This window comes from Carassius gibelio, chromosome B12 (assembly GCF_023724105.1).
Source record: "Carassius gibelio isolate Cgi1373 ecotype wild population from Czech Republic chromosome B12, carGib1.2-hapl.c, whole genome shotgun sequence".
Lineage (NCBI taxonomy): Eukaryota > Metazoa > Chordata > Actinopteri > Cypriniformes > Cyprinidae > Carassius > Carassius gibelio.
The window spans coordinates 22,567,592-22,588,966 of record NC_068407.1 but is presented as its reverse complement, the minus strand read 5'-3'; the positions used below and the strand labels follow the sequence as shown (position 1 = coordinate 22,588,966).

At 35.4% G+C, this 21,375-nt stretch overlaps 1 protein-coding gene across 1 annotated transcript in view; it reads right to left on the bottom strand.

The window, feature by feature from the left end:
- LOC127969334 (ankyrin-3) overlaps positions 1–8,132 on the bottom strand; it is an 11,880-nt gene extending 3,748 nt beyond the window's left edge. Inside the window, exons 1-5 of the mRNA XM_052571208.1 lie at positions 7,590–8,132; positions 3,978–4,079; positions 1,245–1,343; positions 479–577; positions 237–351 (exon numbers count right to left, since the gene is read on the bottom strand). Coding sequence (XP_052427168.1) covers positions 237–351; positions 479–577; positions 1,245–1,343; positions 3,978–4,079; positions 7,590–7,697 — 523 coding nt within the window. The 5' untranslated portion in view covers positions 7,698–8,132. The remainder of the gene's footprint in view (positions 1–236; positions 352–478; positions 578–1,244; positions 1,344–3,977; positions 4,080–7,589) is intronic.
- Positions 8,133–21,375: the final 13,243 nt, after the last annotated feature.

Genomic DNA, 21,375 nt, shown 5'->3' with positions numbered 1-21,375 from the left:
TATGGGCATGTAGCAATGAATAGAGAAACACACACACACACACACGTTTGTTTTTGTGAAAAGTGGGGACATCCCATAGGCGTAATGGTTTTTATACTGTACAAATTGTATATTCTATGGTCTTACACCAACCCTACACCTAACCCTAACCGGAAATTTTGTGCATTTTTACTTTCTCAAAAAAACTAATTCTGTATGATTTAGAAGAAACAAGAGCACACACACACACACACTACCCTCACAATCACAAACCTCTGTGGCCATGCTCTGGTTTCCACCATTCTCCAGAAGATATCGCACAACATCCAGGTGATTCTCTTGAGCAGCCATATAAAGTGGAGTGAAGCCATTCTGTAGTAACAACAGGTATGGTAAAGCTTAACATTATAACATTTTATTGAATTACATCTTAATGATATTAATACAATTCTATATTTAAAATGTTTACATTATTGAAAATTTTACAGCCTTTTCCCACCTGTGATTGCGAGTTTACGTCTGCTCCTCTTTTCACCAACAACTTCGCAACTTCTTTCTTCCCAGCTAGACAAGCAATGTGCAATGCTGTGTTCCCTTTCTGGAGAGGAGGAAAGAGAGATGCATATTCACTGGGATTATGCACTTGTTTGTCTGTGAATTTACTGGTACTGGTATAAATCATTAAAAGCACTAGAGGAAAACACTGAAAAAAAGAAAAAACAAGTCTTGTGGGCTTGGAAAAATAGATAAACAGCTGTAAGAAAACAAAATGGAAAAATCCATATTTATGACACAGATCATAATTATGGCTGTATTTTACATACTTTTCTGACAGTCTATGCATAAAACAAGAACAGCTATTCTGCAAATGAGGATTTCAGACTACGTGAGACATTTGATCTGATCTGCAGAAATCTTTTTAGGCAAAAAGGAATTTTACTAATCTAGTCCATAATAAAACAAATGAATAAAAAACACTAAAATAATCTGACCAACACAAAGTCTCAAGAGCTCTTCTCCTCATAGAACTCCATGTTGTCAGTGTGATTGCTGGTCATGTGTTTATAGTTCCTGGCTTGTCCGTGGGTGTGTCTGTTTGGCTCTGTGTGTCAGATGACAGGAGTCACCAGAGTCCAACTGTACTCATCATACACAGTGCTGGATGACTGGCATTCTGTCAGATTTACTCTCTCTCTCTCTCTCTCGCGCCATTTGAGAATCACATACCCCTCCCTTCAATTTATCAGTGTTTATGTGCGTTTAACCTTGGTTGAAGAGTCGACGGTCGCACCCCTCTCCATAAGTTCCTCCACCAGCTCCATGTGACCCTCTTTGGCTGCTAGATGGAGCGCATTGAGTCCATTCTGTGCACAGAGGGAGACGTGATTAATGCATTTTCCTTATTAATACAATCACTACAGATACAGTCCAAAAACAAGACAACAACTAATTTTGCTCACGATAAATAATAGCAATATACAAGTTGCATAAAAAAACGGACTTTTGGAAGGGTACTTTTATAATGCTAGAATAAAATTATATCCTATAATAGATTTCTGAGATACATTCTCTGAGTTCATTAATAAATATTGAGAATAGTTATGTATAGCTCTAGAAAAAAGACTGAAAAAGATTAACTACAAAAATAAAGAATAATGGAATTTCATGCTGAATATATTAGAACATAAAATATTAAAATGCTATTTTAATGTATCCCTTGCTTGAAAATCCTATTTGTAAAGAACAATTATCACATATTTACTAGCTAAATTTGGTAACAGCCTTTTTTCTATTTTAGTGTGATGACCAAAAAAATTGCCTTTGTGAATTTTAGTCATAATGAAATATGTGAAGTTCATTATAACACCTAAAATGTAACTTATTAGTAAATCAAGCTTACATGTCTAAACGTGGAAATTTAGTGTTTAATCCCTTTTTCTCGAGCTGTAAATAAGCATTCCCTTTATTCAAACATCGCCACCTGTCTTAATTTACTAATGCACCTCATTCCATGCTTGATGGTAAATCATGACAGCTCTTGTGTAACGCAGAGTGGCTAACAGTCAGACTCGTCATTAAAAGCAGAGAGAATTAACAAAACGCTAATCTCATTTATTTGGATAATGAAAGCTGGAGGAGTTTTCTCATCCGGAGAGAGAGATTCCGGTAAGAGTGGAAAGAAAAAAATGGATAAATCATGGGCAGATTATATTGCAATATCACTCAGCGAGGATTAGAAGAGTGGATTTTAGAGAAAACAGCGTGGAATGCCTGTCCATTGTTGTACTGATGTGTTCATTACTGGCGACTCCAGATGACATCATTATATATAATGTCATGGTCAAATCTATTAAACATCACAGCAGCGGCAAATTCAGCCCATTACATAATAAAGAGGTCATAGCAACCCTATGACATTTGTCTCTGGTGTCATTTCAAAAGAAAATTTGAATAAACGAATTAAATTATATAGGGATGTTTTTTTATTGTTACTAGCTTGACTAGACCTGTCACCTATATATATTTTTTTTTTTTGCTATTTCACCTCAAGTTGCATTTACTGTCAAATCATTAAATAATAATAAATAAAATAAAATAAAATAAAAACAGCATAATGACATTTTTCACAAAAGCTTATTTATATAGTGTATCAGCATACTGTATGTACCATTTCATTTGGACACATGGTCGTCAGACTTATTCTACAATCATTAAAACCTTACACACACACACACACACACACACACACACAAAACACAACGTTACTGTAACATTAAGACACTTAAAACAATGTTTTTCTCTTAATAGTATTTGTTTGGCGGTATGATAACCACAACCTTTAGTACTACATTTACATAATTTTTCTATGGCACACTTTGCTAAAATCAACACTGTGAAGATGACTGGATGAAAATTTAGTAGTTCATGCCTGTGCCAAACTTCACTGAATGTATTTCACATGTGGTATTTTGTGTTCATTCATAAAAGGACAATTTAATCATACGCTCTCAGAAAAAAAAAAAAAAAAAAAAACATATAAAGCTGTCATTTGGACAATACCCTAAGGTACAAAAGTTAAAAAGCACATATTTGTACATTATTTACCCCTAAATGATATATTAATACATAAAAGTACATCTTAGTAAATACCACTCCACTGACAGTTATGTATCTTTTCTTGTGGGTGTATATATGACTACAAAAGGAAATGTTATTTACATGCATTTGACCATATGTTTGATTTCAAAAGAAATCAGATTAATATGGATATTTCACACATTTTCAGAGTGAAGCTCAATTAGCTTCGATATATTCTGTGATATCAGTGCATTGTTGTGCCAGGAGTAGTTTGTAAGGAATGGTTGAACTCAGCAGTGCTGTGACAGTGTTAGTTAGGCAGAAGGTACAGAAGGTCTGGAGTGGGAACAGCTGCCAGAGACACGCATGAGTAAAAAGACTTTGATGTACTGGAAAGGACTGCTTGGCAGAGGACTAGCTGATAATGCTGGCAATGCAGCATTTGTCAGGAATCAGTATGGCTCACTATACATCAGAACAATGCAATTTGTGATCCTAAGCTGGACCAAAAATTTAGAAAAGCAAAGTAAAAAAGCATTCACATTTCTAATAATCGGGATTATCCTCCACTCACAAAGCACAATCTACTGAGACTTTCGAAAGTGTTTGGAGCTAACACAGAGCTGGAAGCTGGAAAGAAGTTTATGGCTATACCCGCTTCCTGAAAAACCATGGACTTTAAATTCAGCATTACTCAACAGATTTTATCGTAACAGATTAGATTAAATTCATATAAATAAATAATCTAAATGGCTTGAGATGAAACAGTGTACAAAACATCCAGTTGGTGAATTCATTTGAATTGAATTGTAAAAAAAAAAAAAAAAAGAAATATGATGAGAGGAAAATAAATGAGAAGACACTGCAATTATTTCTTTGATTTTTACAACACTGGAATTTTGTTTAATGTAAAAAGTTACCTGGTTGCATGTGGAAATGTCCTGTCCGCTCTTGAGGAACTCCAGCACCTTTTCAATATTACCTGCCCTGGCTGCCCTCAGGAAGCTGGTGTTACTGTCCGACTGTATATACACAACACAAAGGAAAAACATTAGGAAACATCAGCCCAGCACTAGTAAACAACTGAAAGCAATATACAAGTGATCAAATTTAATACAAATGGGTGAGATCTGTGACATTTCTGATAATATACAATACTGTTCGGAAGTTTGGGGTTAGTAAGACCGAATGGCACCGAAAAGTAGTAATTATTTCTGAAAATTCATCTTTTATATGATATATATATTTGAATGCATCCTGGGTGAGCATAAGAGACTTCTTTCATACACATAAAAAAATCTTACTGCCCCCAAATGTTTGACCAGTATTGTAAATATTTCTCATTTTCTCAAAGATGGTATGTGCTGAAGTCTCAGCGAGCATGTGAAGGTTTTGATTTCGGTGGGTGTATCTCCTTTTATCATAATTGTGTTTGAATGTGACTCTGCTAAATATAGACAGCAAAACAGAATGAAGGCAGCTGACAAGACACACACAAACGCGCACACACAAAAAAACTTGTATGTGCGGTTCATGGGGACTCTCAATTTGCATAATGGTTTTTATACCGCAAGCTGTATTTTCTATCCCCTAACTCTACCCCAGAAAACTAATAGAAGTTATGGAATTTTTTAAGCCATTTGGTGTCCTCATAAACCATATGAGCATGGTTATGCACTGAAAGTCTTGCCATGTGAGGAAGAAAATTAAAGCCAAGATCAAATTTCAGATTTGGCATCAACAAGCAAACATATGTTAATTATACTACTTCAGAGCAATCGCTTTGAAAGCCTTTGGCAGAAGAGTCACAACAACTGTGACAATAAAAACTGCAGGTGCAAAATCAGATTAATGAACACAACAGAACAGGTAGAGAGTACAGGTACCTTCAATTACCTTTCAAAAGCTGCACACAATTTATTAAAAGAGACAGACAGTGTTTTTACGAAAATATTAAAACCTTCAAGCCTTCAAGTCAAGCATTTTCAATAATGGAAGCAAGTATTAAGGTATTTGTTTTAATCTTGTTACATTAGAACTGACAAGAGCATTGGTGCTAAGTTCTGCCAGAGGTATTTAAGATGCTAATGAACAGATCAGTAGCTCTCAGGTCATGTGGAGTGTGAAGCGTTAATGTGTCAGGTCATCACAGACTATTGGTCAAAATATTGGAGACATTATCTCTGCTCCTTCTGAGATTGAGAGGTCACATTTTAGCAAGAGTGGGATGTGAAAAAGACCAATCCAATGAAAACAGACAGTGTGTGTTTGCTTATGAAGTTGCACTCAGACATGCTTCACTATTTGAGCTCATGTAAGCAACAAATGTTCAAATCTGGTTTGATTTCCTGATCAAATTGTTCTCTTGAATTCTCATTAATTACACTTTTCATATAAATAAAAGTGACACCACTGCTAATGAATACTTTTTTACTAGTGGTGATCATTGTTACCTTTTTCTGAGGTAAGGCATATATACATATACTTTACTTTTTGATAAAAAAATAAATATAAAAATTACTTAAACACCAAAATCACCAAATACTATATATAAAAAAAGAAAACTACAATATCAAACAGCTTTAATCAGCTTAAGGGGGGGGGGGGGGGGGCTGGAGGCGTGACGTGTGGGCGGAGCTAAAGAATCACGAGCGCGAGTAAGCTTTTGCGTTGAGAGCGTTTGGAAGCTGTGACATTACCGTGAGGGAAAAAACATCATCCAAAACAATCCATGGCTAACAGTCAGATTCAGCATATATTTATGATCCAGAATCAGATCCAGAGGCTGAAACTGAACGAGAGCAGCAGCAGCAACGATGTCTCTATGTAGTATGTATTGAAACTGTATATATTTGCTTAGCGGTTTTGGAAAATGACTAAGTTCCACTTTATGTCGTCTTTTTTTTTTTTTTTTTTTTTTTAAGGTGTACATGTGGAAAGTGCAGTTTGATGACAACATCGCATGTTGTTTACTTGATGTGCTTACGCGCCGATAGCTAAAACACAGAGATATTTGAAGCAGTTTTACTCACCGCATGCGGTTCCAACACAAGATCGTGACCCTTTTTCGTTGGGATTGCATCATCCTTAAGAAATAAACGATACGCAAATCCGGCGTCAAACTGGGCCTTGTTTGTAAAACAAGCATCTTCGAAATGCAGGGAACAAACACAAACACTTGCACAACTCCGTTGATGCTCTGTAAAAATAAACTCCATCCACTGGTCCCTTAATGCTGTTTTTTTTTTTTTTGGTAATCTGTGCAGGGTTGTCTTGCCCTCGCAACCAAAAACACACTCCTTTTGTGACTTTTCGCGATGCTCTCGCTCTGATCAGTGAATGTCTGTGCTCTCAGTGCTCTGCTATACGGGAGCGCACGCTCTTCCGGCAGACGTGCCTTAGGACCCATATAAGGAAATTCCGCTCCATTTAACGTCACACAGAGCCATACTCGAAAAAAACTTTCCGAAACTTGTGACAAACCGGAAAGAGTATTTTTGTAACAAAAATACTCCTTCAAATGTACAACTTATTTTTTGAAACTTTGTCTATGTTTAGCATGGGAATCCAACTCTTTAACAGTGTAAAAAACTCAGTATGCATGAAATAGCATTACAACCCCCCCCCCCCCCCCCCCCCTTAAATTTCCAGTATGTTTTGTAGATTAGTGCTGTTTTGATGCTGGTCGAACCAGTCAGGCCAGCACATAGCCATGCTGTTGGCCAGCAAATCTTAGTTAGAGATGCTAGTCAGTTAACAGGTCTTTCTGGTGATGCTAGTTAACCAAATAAGTCTTGCTGGTTAAAACTAGTTAAGAAGCCTATTGGAAGTCTTAAAGGGATAGTTCAACTGAACATTCTGTCAACATTTACCAATCCTCATGTTGTTCTAAACCTGTATATCTTTTTGTGGAGCACAAAAGAAAATCTTTTGAAGAGTGTTAATAACCCTGGACTCATTGATTTTCATTGTATGGCCAACAACCTCACTCAATATCATAAAGGTTCTTTATTAGCAACAATTGTTTCATGAAAAACCTTTAACATTTAATTATAATAAAGGTTATATATATAGTTCTTTAGATTATTACCACCAAGAAAAAGTAATGTTTCTTATTTAAAAAAAATGTTTGTTTTATTAAGAATGTTTTTTCTTCTGACATCACTCTAAAAAAATCTTTTTGGAACTTTTATTTCCAAAAGTGCATTTCTCATGTTCCACAGAAGAAAAAAAAGTCATACAGGTTAGAGACGATATTAGGGTAAGTAATTGATATAAAAATAAAATAGTAAAAATAAACATAAAATAAAAAAGTAATGATAATTTTTGGGTGAACGGTCTCTTCAAGTCAAGATCTGAGAAGTTGAAAATTACTTAATGAGATGTTAACTGGAAAAAGAAAAAAAGAAGAAAAAAAGAGCACACTGAAAGTAAGAAATGTTTGGTATTGCAATTCCAGCATAACAAACACAACTGGACTTGTCAGCAGGAAAATCCTCTACTGAATCTGGCTATTATTAAGATTGTCTTACCATGGTATCTGCCACAGAACTGTAGTAACTGTCCAGAGATAGATCACTTCCAATGGTCCGCAGGCCTTTACTTGAACCACATGCCTTACACATTGCCGCATTGCCCATGATAAAGAGTGGCCCAAAGCTTAGCAAAAAGCTGCACTACACTTTGCATCAACCGAGTTTCCGCACTCACTGTGCCTCTCCCAGTGATAACCAACCACTGAACATAAAATCGCTCCCTGGGAGATTGATTCTCGTTCACATGCACTTAGCTTTATGGGCTTGCATTATCCTCAGTCTTCAGGTAGTACCCAGGAGCCCATTCAATTATCAGCTTCAGAGCATCTATCCAGCTAATGCAAAATCCCCCAAACTTTCATGTCTATTTTTCTCCTTAGGTTCCGAACATCTCTTATGTGCTCTCTCTGATCCCTGCCCCGTGTCTTCTGTGAGAATCTGTGTCCGGTATTGGCACAGACGCCTTGGCTCTTATCTCCTCTTCTTTTCCGGTCTTGTCTCTCTTCCCGCCTGGCTTCGTAACTGACAACTGTGGCCGCAAATGTGTCTCCCACTGCTATATCAGGCCGAATATCCACCCCGTCCAGGATCCAGGGCTGGGTTATTTTTAACCCCTCCGGGCCCAAGCAGCAAGCAAGGGCCAGCAAGGGGCAATCCTACTGGGGAAGAGCCAGCTGGGAAACCTGTCCTTTTCCTCCTGAGGGCCAGGAATGTGCATCCACCGGGACAACTGAGGAAGAGGGTGTTATTTACAGAATCCCTTGATTGGTTGTCATACCCTCCTTGGTCTTTAAGATCCCATACATTTGGAAGACTATGTAAATCGTGGAACATCATCTAAAAGAGGTTCTTATCCTCAAGTAAATCTCTTCCAAAATGGTTCAACACCACATAAATCCAATTCATCATCCATGATGAGTGTCACTGAGTTAAAAAGCTATAGCAATGGCTACAGAATCAGACCAAATGGAATCGAGGCATCAGCGTCTGTGGGTCATCTCTGGTCCTGAGGCAGTCCGCATTGACCAGACCATTATTCAGCATTTGGTTGACTTCCACTACAGACAAAATGAGCTGCCAGTGACTGCCCTGATCAATGGCATGCCCCCAGTTAACCAACCTACTATAGGTTTTACTACAGTTAATGGGGCAATAATGACAAATGTGTTTAAACAGTAAAGAACACATCATGATTAGCTTTTAAAAACAAAGCATTATGAGCTCTATGTACAAGTACAACTGAGAATGTAAAGTAGCTTGAGGCATCTCTATTTATATTTACTTTTTTTCTTCACCATGGTATATTAATATACAAAAGTAATTCTCAGGAAAGATTAAAATAATAATAATAATAATTATTATTATTATCTCATGCTTACCCAGGATGTATATCTTTAATGAAAAATACACAAAAATTTGAATATACAGTACAATTATCGTTTAAATGAACTGTTTTCTACTTTCCATTTTAAAATATCATATATTTATTGCAAAGCTGACATTAATCCAGTCACATGACCTTTCAGAAATTATTCTAATATGCTGATTAATATTTTTGTTACAAAAAAAAAAAAAATCTTTTTAAATGCATCCTTGCTATATAAAGCAATTTTGTCCCCAAAATGTAATATATTTGTAAAATATAACTAGGCTCTCCTATTTAAAATAATAGTAATATTTTTAAGGAACCAACATTATAAAAGCACATTATTGTACTATTTGGATGTAAATTATGTTATACCTTAAAATTTCCAGATGCAAACTTTAATTCTATTATATTAAATATTCTCAGCTTCTTATGCATCTCAAATTTAATAACCTGCTAAGATTTCTAGTTTCATAGGCATTTAAAAACAATGTAATGATGACACTGCCAGTCAAGTAGTTATAGGTTGCAGCAGGCCATCCAGATCAAATATCTTAACACATTAAGTCTGTTTTATGACACATCTGTGCTGACAAGACAAACACTTTTACTCTCATTAACACTGTTGCTTTTTTAACCATTTCCAACCTCTCTTTAGTGGTGATGGACATTTCATGAATGATTCATGCATTGCGTCCGTCACTTGACGACTGTACAAGACCCTAGAGGAAAAGCAGTCATTTGTGTTGCATTATAATTTTTTCCGGATTTGAATATGATCAAACTTTTATGTGAATTTTAATGGGAAATTCAGGGCATTTTAAAGGAATAATTCACCCAAAATTGTAAATTCTGTCATTAAATACTCACCTTCATGTTGTCCCAAACCCATAAGACCTTCGTTCATCTTTGGAACACAAATTAAGTTATTTTTGAGAATTTCTGAGAGCTCTCTGCCCCTCCTACAGCAAGGATACTACCATGATCAAGGTCCAGAAACGTAGCAAGGTTATCGCTAAAATAATCCATTTCACATCAGTGGTTTAACCGTAATTTCAAAGCAATGATAACACTTTTTGTGTGCAAAGAAAACTATATAAAATAACGTCTTTATTCAACGATTCATCTCCTCCATCTCACTCTGGTGCCATTTTGGAGAGCATCGAATGAACGTAAACAACGTGTGCAGCACCACACGGAAACTTTGTTTTTGTTTGGATCAAAGGGTAAACAACGTAGATAACATATCCACATGGCGCAGCGAACACAGAACAGCATACATTGTTTACATTCACTGCATACTATCCAAAATGGCATTATTAGCATTAATCTGTTATGAAGATAAATGAAGGTCTTACGGGTTTGGGACGACATGAGGTTGAGTAATTAATGGCAGAATTTCTATTTTTGAGTGAACTTTTAAAATGAATAAAAAGAATGACTGAAGATTTGTTAATTTTGCTGAACAAGATTGAACAAGGTGGTAAATATCCCTACTTCTTGGTTGTTTCTCAGAAGAATTGTATATATTCTAACTGAATAAAATGAATAAATCTGCCATTCAAAAAATGTAATCTTTGATTCAGTAAAACATTTTCAAAACTTGGAAGTACTTGGCAGATTGCAAGAACAAAACTAAAGCATTCATGAGTTAAATCAAAAGGTTATGTCATCTCATATGTAGCCAATGAAATGTTGCACTCTAGAGACAAATCTGCATACAGGATGATCCTATTTCCTAAGCCTCTTCCAGTATCTATGCTCCGAAACAGGTGCGGAACAGCTGACTACAGGATTTATCCCCAGAGCTCATCTTCAGCACAAAAAAACACTCAAATGCAACCATAAAAATTTGCAGTAATTACTGCATGTAACAGTGGTGATAACTTTATACACATCTGAGAATTAAAAATTATTATTAATAATAAAGAAACCATGAAGGCAAGTTATACGAAACAAAAGTAAAATAAACTAAGATTTTGCATTAACTTCTGCTAACACTGAAAGCACCAAAACGAACAATTCACATAGAATAAGTACAGAATAAAGTATGAAGAACATTGACTGGACATTTGAATATTATAAATAAATCTATTTTAAATATTATTAGGGCTGTGTGTGATTACACTTTATTGACTTTGCAATGATAAACGTAAAGATTTTGACATTAAACGATCGCAGAATTCTTTAAACAAACACATGTGATAGGTCAGCTGTATCTATGACTTTGAGTTTTTCTGAATTGAGGTTTTTAAGCGTTAGTATACCTTGCGTTTGCGCTCTGCTCTCTCTCTGTGTCTCTTGCGTCTCTCTCTGGCTTTTGCGAGAGCCTTTATCTCAGGAGGTTGTTCCAGTTCCCGTGCCTTTTTCAGGTGCGCTGCTGCATGTGCCATGATGAAAAACTATATCCTATATCACTTCAAATGTGAAATAGTCTCGTATGGTTTATGATATTAATGTATTAAGATGTCCTTTTTCTGCTTTTCCCAATGGCTCCTTTGAATAAGGTGATAATGGACACTCTGTGCCAGTGTCCTCCCACAGTTCACTCTGAATAACTCTTTAGACTAAACTACTCTGATCCAGTGTGAATTCCCTCCTCAGTGTAGATTATCATCTCCTTTTCCCCCAATAGAGAGTTATATTCCAGTCTATTGGTTGGATGAAGAGAGAAAAACCTCACTTGCTGAATCTGAATATATATCACCATGTGTGAACTAGGGATGAGAGAGAGAGAGAGAGAGAGAGAGAGAGAGAGAGAGAGAGAGAAAGGAAGAGAGAGGAAGGACCTTGTCTGTCCAGATGTAGAGGAATCCAGCTATATTCCATCTGTAGGATTAAGTGTGTGTGTGTTATTTGTGTACTTCATAAATGTGCATGTATAAGAATAAAGATACAATTAAAAAGTCTTTTGTTTCACAGAAAAAAAAAACATAAAATCGTTAATTAAAACTGTGTGACAAACAGCAAGTCTAGAGACACATAGCGTGCTGCTCTGAGCTGGGGAGGAGTTTGGGGAAGACCACAGTGGAGGCTGTCAGAAACACTGGGAATAAATCCACAGGGGTAACTGTAACCCACATATACAAATCTACCTGGAGGGGAATGGTACGCTCCAACACACAGCTAGTGTAGGCAAAGACCCAACTGGTTCAAAAAGGCACTTAAACCTGAAGGATGCTCCTGTGGGGTTGTACAATAAATCCCCCTGAATTTGATGGTTTCTGCTAAACCACTGCTGATGCTATGGAGAAAGGAATCTATTTCTTAGAAGGATCTCACGTAAGCTCTGACTCTCAAGATAGTCAAGATAGCCCCGATAACTACAGTATTGATGCAATAAAAAAGTGACAGTAAATGTTTTCCAAATAAATGCTTTCTTATACAATGTCACAATTTGTAATACTATACTTGTGAGGAAATTTGGCCCCCATGATGGAGGGAATACCAGGACACACATTTTTTCACCACACTGCAACTGTACATGTTTTTTTCTCAGTCAAAATACTTCTACACCACCTTTTGGATTGCAAAAGTAACTACACATCAGTAATTTAGACCTCGGCACACTGACACCTGCTGGTTAAACCGCACACTATAAGAAATCCCTACATCTACCACTGTGTAAGTCCTTTAGGTAAGACCTAAGACAAGCACTGAACACTAAGATCTGAAAATGTACTGTAGTTTTTTACATATTAACTATAGTTATGATGTTGTAAGATCATAGTAGGAACAGGTGAAACCATTGATGCCACTTCACTATCATGGTTAGAGCAATGGAATTATGATTTACGATTGTTTAAACATGTAAACTTCAACAGATTTCCCCTGGTCAGGAAATAGGGAGCAATGAACACTGTGTAGGGACCATGTCAATGGGAACACAGTTCATGTACGGAGCTCACTTCTATCGAGATGATTATCTGACGCAGTGGTGTTTACAAAAAAACGTGCAAAATATGCAGAGCTGGGGGGCGCAGGGACTGGAATTGAGAACCACTGGTATTGTCATTATAATCAGTAATTATGTCCCCACTGGATGCAACAAACACCTTGTTTATAATGGGTTTTAATGTTTTTGTCCCTGCGCCTGGCATCACAGTACAGTAAGGGGTGTAAGATTTCCGTCACATGCTTGAGGTATTTAGCCAATCACAATGCACTGTATAACTGGTCAATCAGCGTACAATGAGCTTTGTAAAAATCGACACATTTCAGAAAGACGGGGCATTGAGGAGAAACAATAATGTACAGTATGTGGAAAATAATGTGTTTTTTATATTTGTAAATAATAAACTCGTTTCATTACACCAAATACATAACATCATATGACACCTTTAAGTACAAATTTTCTGTCAATAATCTCCTAATTTGCTGTTTATTAATAGTTAGAAAGGTAGTAGTTACATTTAGATATTGATTAGGGATGTAAAATAGGGTCATGCAGAATATGTGTCTTTTTAAAAGTATGCACTAATAAACAGCCAATATGTTAATAATAGGAATGCTAATAAGCTACTTTTAATAGGGAGAATTGGCCCCATACTAAAGTGTTACCATATAAGTTACAATGAACAATATTTTTTCCATTTCTAAGATAAACGTACAACTGTCTTAGTTGAAAAAAATCTTCTTCTTTTTTTCTTTTAAAAGATACTTTTAAAACTTTTATTATTATCATTTTATTATTTTCAGAAAATAATATCACAGAAAACATGCAGTTTTTTCATTATAAAATATTTTATACATCTTTTTGTGCCCCCTTAATTGAATTCATAGTAGACTACAAATTAATCTACACTAGTCTCATTTTATTTATAAAAAAAATAGTATTTTAAAAGGTTCTGCATTTCAAATCTGAAATGCAAGCTCTATTTCCAACTCTGTAAAGTGCCATTCCACCACACTTATACTGTAAATCATTTGATATGAATAAAATATATTTTGACTACAGATGATGCTAGATTACAGTAAGGCATTCTCATCCTTTACAAACACTGCATCTTCTGTTATTTATTGACTTTGTAAAAGCAATCGTTAAAATGCAACAACAACAAAAAAAACCTGTAAGACATTGATCCTTTATGACAATTGATAGTCTTCAGAGTAGAGCAACAGCTGTGTAACTAAAACAGACACAGACTTACACAGAAGGCAAGGGCAAAGATGGACCATCAATCAAGCTCCTTCAACCTGGAGGTTAGACCCAGTCAATCAAATTAAAAATAAGCTATTTCAGTGTTTCTCAATTTACAGATTCTATAAAACAAACATTTTTTGCCACAATGCTAGAGAACTGTGATTAGTCACCAGTATGTTGCTATACGCAGTTGTATTTGTGACTTCCTAATGACCTTATAATGTAGCAGATAAAGATCAGACTGTAAGACTGCTGTAAATATGTTAAAAACACCAAACCGCAAGAGAGATTTTTGACATATGGTTCATTTGAGCTTGAAAAGGTCTTGTCGTGCTGATAAATGGACAAGCAGAGGACAGGATCAATACAGTGATAAACATGAGCAGTGTCTGCGGAGGCGCCAGGTCTCAGATATCTGTGTGGAGAGAGCAGTGCTCCCAGGGGAATACAAGTTATCATCATCTCTACACTTACTGAGCATCATTACCCAGGATGCTTCTGTTTCGCCCATCACAGCTGCTGTGACTGGCAAATTGAGCTGTGTCAGAGAGAGAGAGAGAGAGAGAGAGAGAGAGAGAGAGTGAGTGAGAGAGAGAGCTTTTTTTATGTGTACACATGTATTATCTAACAGATGATTTTTATACAGAGAGACTTAAAATAAAGGTTTTAAAAGGAGGTTTTTTGCAATGCAACAGAATTACCATTTTTGGTTCCCCAAAGAAGCCTTTTTTTTCTTAGTGTAATTTATTTATTTAGTTTTATATAATGTGAAGAACCTTTTTCCAATACAAAGAACCCTTTGCAAAATGGAAAGTTACCATGGATCTTATATGATCTTCATGGAATCATCACTGCCAGCTAAGAATCTTTGTTTTTAAGTGTGTACAATATATTTACGATAGGGATAATACATTTTAAAACTGTAACATCTGTAACATGGAAACATCTCCACTAAAAGTGAATGATAACAATTGAAATTTCAAAAAGTAGATGTAAGTGTGTATAGTGTGTTGATGTGTTAGTCAGTGTGAATGGTCATAGCTGAGTCTGCACTTTTTGACTTACATCATCTAAAACCTTTTCAGTCTTGAAGCTCTTAAAGTGTTTGTTATTAAGCCATTAGTCAACGCATCGATCTTTCATAAAAGCTCACTCAAAGTCAACTCTAAATTCCATTTCTCTGATCCATCACTCTAATGCTCTCGATGTAGCGGCATGAAATGCAGCAATATTGAAATATTTGGCCAATGCAATAGTCAGTATTTATTATGACCAATAACCGACATAATGTCTGATATTTGGGGGGGGGGAAGGTATTTACTCTAAAACCCAATACAGAACATGCTGCAGATTAAATCATAGCATTAAAACATCAAAATTAGGATTGTTCTGCAAGGACGGGTTAAAATGAATCAGAAGTGACAGTAAAGACATTTTTCTGTAAATTCTGTTCTTTTGAACGTTATACAACAACAACAAATGTAGCATGGTCTCCACAAAAATACCAGCACAACTGTTTTAACTGTTACAATAATAAGAGATGCTTTTTGGGACAGGAGATCCTCATAAGAATGATTTCTGAAGGATCATGTGACACTGAAGACTGGAGTAATGATGCTGAAAATTCAGCTTTTGCCATCAAAGGAATACATAACAGTTTAAAGCATATTACAATAGAAAACAATTTTCACAATATTAATATTTTAACTGTTTTTTGATCAAGTAAATGCAGCTTTGGTGAGCATAAGAGATTGCTTGATCAAATAAATCTAAATGAATGAACTTTTGGCATAAAAGTCTTTCAAAACATACAAAATACTACATATTCATAACTTTTGAAATGTACAGTAGTATCATAGAAAGGATGACTGTTTAGTATACTTGTAAACTAGCACAAAGAAACAGTAGGCTATACTATTTATAAACTTCAACAAAGCATTTTTGAAAAATTATTACAAAACATTAAAATGCCAATACAGTCACAAATATGCCTTGCATTACTATTAAAAAGCATTGATGTAAATGCATACTAGTTTTAAAGACTCAATAAAGACTAACACACACAAACTCACACACACACAAAGAGACAGCCATTTGCAAACAGCTGGTACAGTCTCCCCTTAGTGGGCTACCTGCCTAGACAGAATTTTGGCATCATATAGGCACAATCCCAATGCCTGAATCTGTAGCTAACAAATTATGCTGTCTCCAAAAAAAGTATTATTTTTGCCAGAAGCAGCAACTCTTACACATATATGTATGTGTATAATGCAATCCAACAAGATTACTAATAGTAGTCTGTTGACAGGACATTTCTAGTAATACTATCACAATAATATGTGCTAAATGTACTATTTCTCAGTATTTCTCTAAGAACGATTATATCTGTATATTTTGTCAGATGAGTTGATAATATATTTCTTAGATGATCAAATCCTACTGGATTTGTTGTGGGTCCTTTCTGCATTTGCACCAAGACTAGCTCTCACCATGTTATGGAGATGTGTGCATTATGTTGTGAAAGCTAAACTACTTTGTTTAGTCTTCCAAAAGAGGACACAACTAGAAATCAGTGGTTAAGTTGTATTTAAAACTGTTCCAGAACAGTTCAACCCAAATATTCAAATGTGTGCAGTGCATTTTACGGAGGACGAGGACTGTTTCCTGTGAGAGTAGCCTACAATGCCGGTGTCTGTTTCTATAAAGGTAGGCAATTCCAACTTTGCAAGGACAGTCTGGTGCTTCTGACTCACAATCTGTAAGTATGCTTTCATATTTAAGGAATTTGCCACTGATGATTCAATCATGAGTTTTGAGCAGTGTAAAGTAGCGCTTGTTTGTTTGTATTTTCTCTAACACAAATGCAGACATGGTTTTAGGTTTAAGCAGCGCGATATTCAATGCAATGTTTAAAAACATAGTATAAGTCATTATAATCAGTAATTATGTCCCCACTGAATGGAACAAATGCATAGTTTGTAATGGGTTTTATTAATTTTGCTCGTTGAGCTGGGCCTTGGCTTCACAGCATGGTAAGGAGCGTAACATTTCCATCACACACTTGAGGCATTCAGCCAACAACAACACTGGATAGCTGGCCAATCAGCCCACACCTCGCTTTTCAGAACAATGAGCTTTGTAAAAAATCAACGCATTTCAGAAAGGCGGGGCATAGAGGAGTAACAATAAAGTACATTGTGGAAAATAATGTGTTTTATGAACCTTAAAAAGCATTAATACATTTCATTACACCAAATACACAAAATAATATTATTTTTAGCAACTTAATATGACCCCTTTAACCACAGCCCGTAGTAAACACGAAGGCAACCCCCTTCTTTCTTTTCTCACTCACGAGTGTAAATGTCATGCAGCTGACAGTGAAACAGCGCCACTTCTTCCAGACACAGGGCTGAAAATTCTCAGTATTGATGAATTTACTTCCTATTTCATTACATCATCAAGACAATGGGCGGAAACCTCCCTGCCTGCTTTCTAATGTCAATGTAGAAATAAACCGATCAATGATCACAGACTCAGTTTCATATCAGTAGAGACCACACCCAGTCAAAACACTGACAGATGCACAGAGAGAGAAAGAGGGCAGTCGCTGAGGAAGAGCGTGAGAAAGTCACATAAAAGGCGAGAGATGAAGGAAGAAGTGTCATGAAAGAAAAAAGAGCGAGAAAGACAAATGCAAATGCATCTCAGAGAACAACAACCTTGTAGAATTCACTTTGCTCAAAACAACCCTATGCTCTTCGAGTACACGGTTCCAAAATGTCCTACCACTAACAATTTGTTATCTTTCATTGCAATACATGAATTATATATATATATATATATATATATATATATATACCTCCTTCTAATTAACAGGTTTAACTACTTTAGTAATTTAAAAGAGTAAAAATCTTAATGTTTAAGCATAATTTTCTAGCAACAGTTTGGACAGGGCCCTTTTCTCTTCTAACATGAAAATACCTCTATGTATAATGCAAGGCTCAAAAAGAAATGATTGATTTAGTGTGTGTTAAAGAACTTGACTGGTCTGCATAAAGCCAAGTCCCAATCCCAGCTGAACACCTCTGGTGCAACTTTAAATGCAGACCTTGAGCTAAAAACTCATCACCAAACACCAATGACTATATGGACAGAAGTATTGGCACAACCCCTTCTTTAGAACAGAAAAATGCACTTCCAAAACTGGCAACAAAGATGGAAACTTAAATTAAAAACTGTATTTCTATCTCTGTTGAAACAGTTTTGGAAGTATCTAAAATGACTGTTCCCATAAGTCATTGTTGTTAACGTCTACATTCTATCATACAACTCTATAATAAACTATGACTTTGTCCTCTACACCAACAGCATACAATACATGATGAACCATTCACTTACTGCTTTAGTGTCTGAACCATCTTAAATTAACTTTGAGTGCCTGCAAAAAAGAAAACACCTTTACAGAAATTCAAATAACAGTACGGCCAGAGTCCAGAAGCTTCTTATTCTTAGCCCAGCTCATTTGATTCTGCATGTACTCTAGAGAGAAGGAAGGACACATGTGGTGAAAATGAATGCGACTGGAAGATATGAAAACTGAATGCACTCTAATTCGATTTGAAGTGGCTAGTTCCCAGTTAGGGTTTCTATCTCAGTCGCTCTGCTGGTCTGGGTTTAGCTTAGTCACTTTCTTTCGAAAGTCAATTCTTGGACAGAGTAAACTGCAAAATGGAAAATAATTTATGCAGAGAGCCAAAAGTCTGGAAAAATTTCACTGATATCTTAGTGACCACATGTCAGTTCAGTTCAGGAAGAATCCATAGACACCACATTTCCCATTGGATTGAAAATAGTCTGCTTGCAAGTACAAGTTTAAAAAAGCATTTGATTTATATGGCTTTTTCATGCAGTACCACATTTTTTACATTTCAGGGATGTATTTCTCAAAAGCAATCAGGATGTTGCAAAAGTATGATTTATTAAATATTTTTGAAAGAAATCTTGTATACTTGTGCAAGCTGCATTTATTTGATCAAAATATAGTAAAAACTAGTAATATTGTTTTCTATTTTTAAATATTTTAAAATGGAATTTATTCCTGGCAAAGCTGAATTTTCAGCATCATTACTCCAGTCACATGATCCTTCAGAAATCATTCCAAAATGCTGATTTGCTGCTATTATCATCAATGTTGAAACCAGTTACGCTACTTAACATTTTTTAGGAAAAGCATCACAATTTTTCTAAATTATTTGATGCATATGAGGTTCAAAAGAACAGATTTTGTCATTGTCAGGCAGAATTAAGTTGGCAAATACACGTAATCTGAAGTCACATGATTTATTATTTATCAGTTGTTTTAGGGAGTGGCTTTTTCCACTACACAATAGATCTGATATTTTAGTAACCACCTCACATGACTGCAGAACATATCCTATGCATCCAAATCACATTATGACAGTGTGTGGGAAAATATATGTTTTGTAAAATCAACTATTAAAAATCTTGATACCTTATACACTGAAAGCTGAGATTCCTTACAGCTTTAAAATGGCAAATACCAATGCCATTTTAAAGCTGTAATTTTTTACCAGACAATTAATCTCTATAATATATATATATATATATATATATATATATATATATATATATATATATATATACATATATATATATATATATATATACATATATATATATATATATATATATATATATATATAGTTCAAAAGTTTGGTTGATAACTTCAGCATCACCTTTGAAAAAGTGAAGGTGAGTTTTGAAAAAGTGAGGGTGTGTATTAAAGGATTTAGAAAAAGTGGCTGAGAGGGAAAGAGAAAGAAAGGATGGATGGATCAATAAAAGTATGCAGACAGCAGACAGGACAGCAATCACATCAGAGCATCAGCAAGCCTCTGTAAACACACTCTACTCAATTAGCTCTCTGGGAAGGGCAGGCTATTGTGTATGCATGTGTGTGTGATGAGCCTTTCTGTCTTCCTTCTCCTTAAAGATGCTATCAAGTAGCATGCAGCATAGGACATTACCTTGGCAGACATCTGTTAATGTGTGTGAGGTGAACCTGTATTTGGCTTTATATGTGCATAGGGTATTTCCATCACTTCTACTTAATCATGAGAATCGACCTAAAGACTAAGGCACTATGTCTATTTGTTTATTCATGTTTCTAAGGGCTTGGAACCCATTTCAAATTTCGACTTTTTAGAAGACAATCATTACTTCTCAAGGACCGGTTACTTAATGCATCCATCATATCTTTAAAATTGTTTCTAATCCATCCACCCATCTGTTTTTCACCCATCCTCAAGCTCTCATTGATCCAGTTTCCAGTCTTGCGGGAAGTCTTGATTGGTGTTTCATAAATATTTTAATGTATGAGATGCATACCACACTCTCACCCTCCCCCTTCACCCATCGCCAATCAAGTGGATTAAAGCAAGGCACTCCAGTATTGTTTTTCCTCTGTTCATTTTGGTCTATTTTGCTTTTGTATTTTCTCTCAAAAAAAATGTAAAAAACATTTTCATGCACTGAGCCAGAAATCTCCACTTAAGTAGCACCAAATATTACTTTTATTCCTGCCTATATTATGAGGGATTTTTATCTCACTTGCCTGATTTACGTAACATTTATATAACTTAACAATACATTTATATATTTAAAAACATTTCATATTTAACCAGTGATGGGGAGTAACAAGTTACATGTAATGGAATTTATGTAATTTGATTACAAAATAAATGTAACTGTAATCTGTTACAGTAACTGAGAATAAAAGTATGTAATTACTTAATTGCAGTTATGAAAATTTTTACAATTACAAAGGGGGTTACATCTGAATACTTTCTCACACATACAGATTTGATTCATTTCTTTCCCAAACTGCATCGAATGCTCTAAAATTAATTAACAGTTGAAAACATCCATTTGACATTAGAAAACTAATTTAAAAAAATAAATCTTATATAATTACATTATTTTTATACAGTTACACTACTTATTACATTTTTAAATAGGGTAATTTGTAATCTGTTACCTATTACATTTCCAAAGTAACACTGTATTTGCCAACTGTGGCATTTAGTGCATATCTAAATAAATAATGCCTCGTTTGCATATTTAACATACAGAAAACATATAATACAGAACAATAACATACTGTGAATAATAATCAGATGGGAACATTTTTCTGTGAATTAGCATTACATCAAATCCAGACAAACAAAATCTACATCTTGCATCTTGGCTAG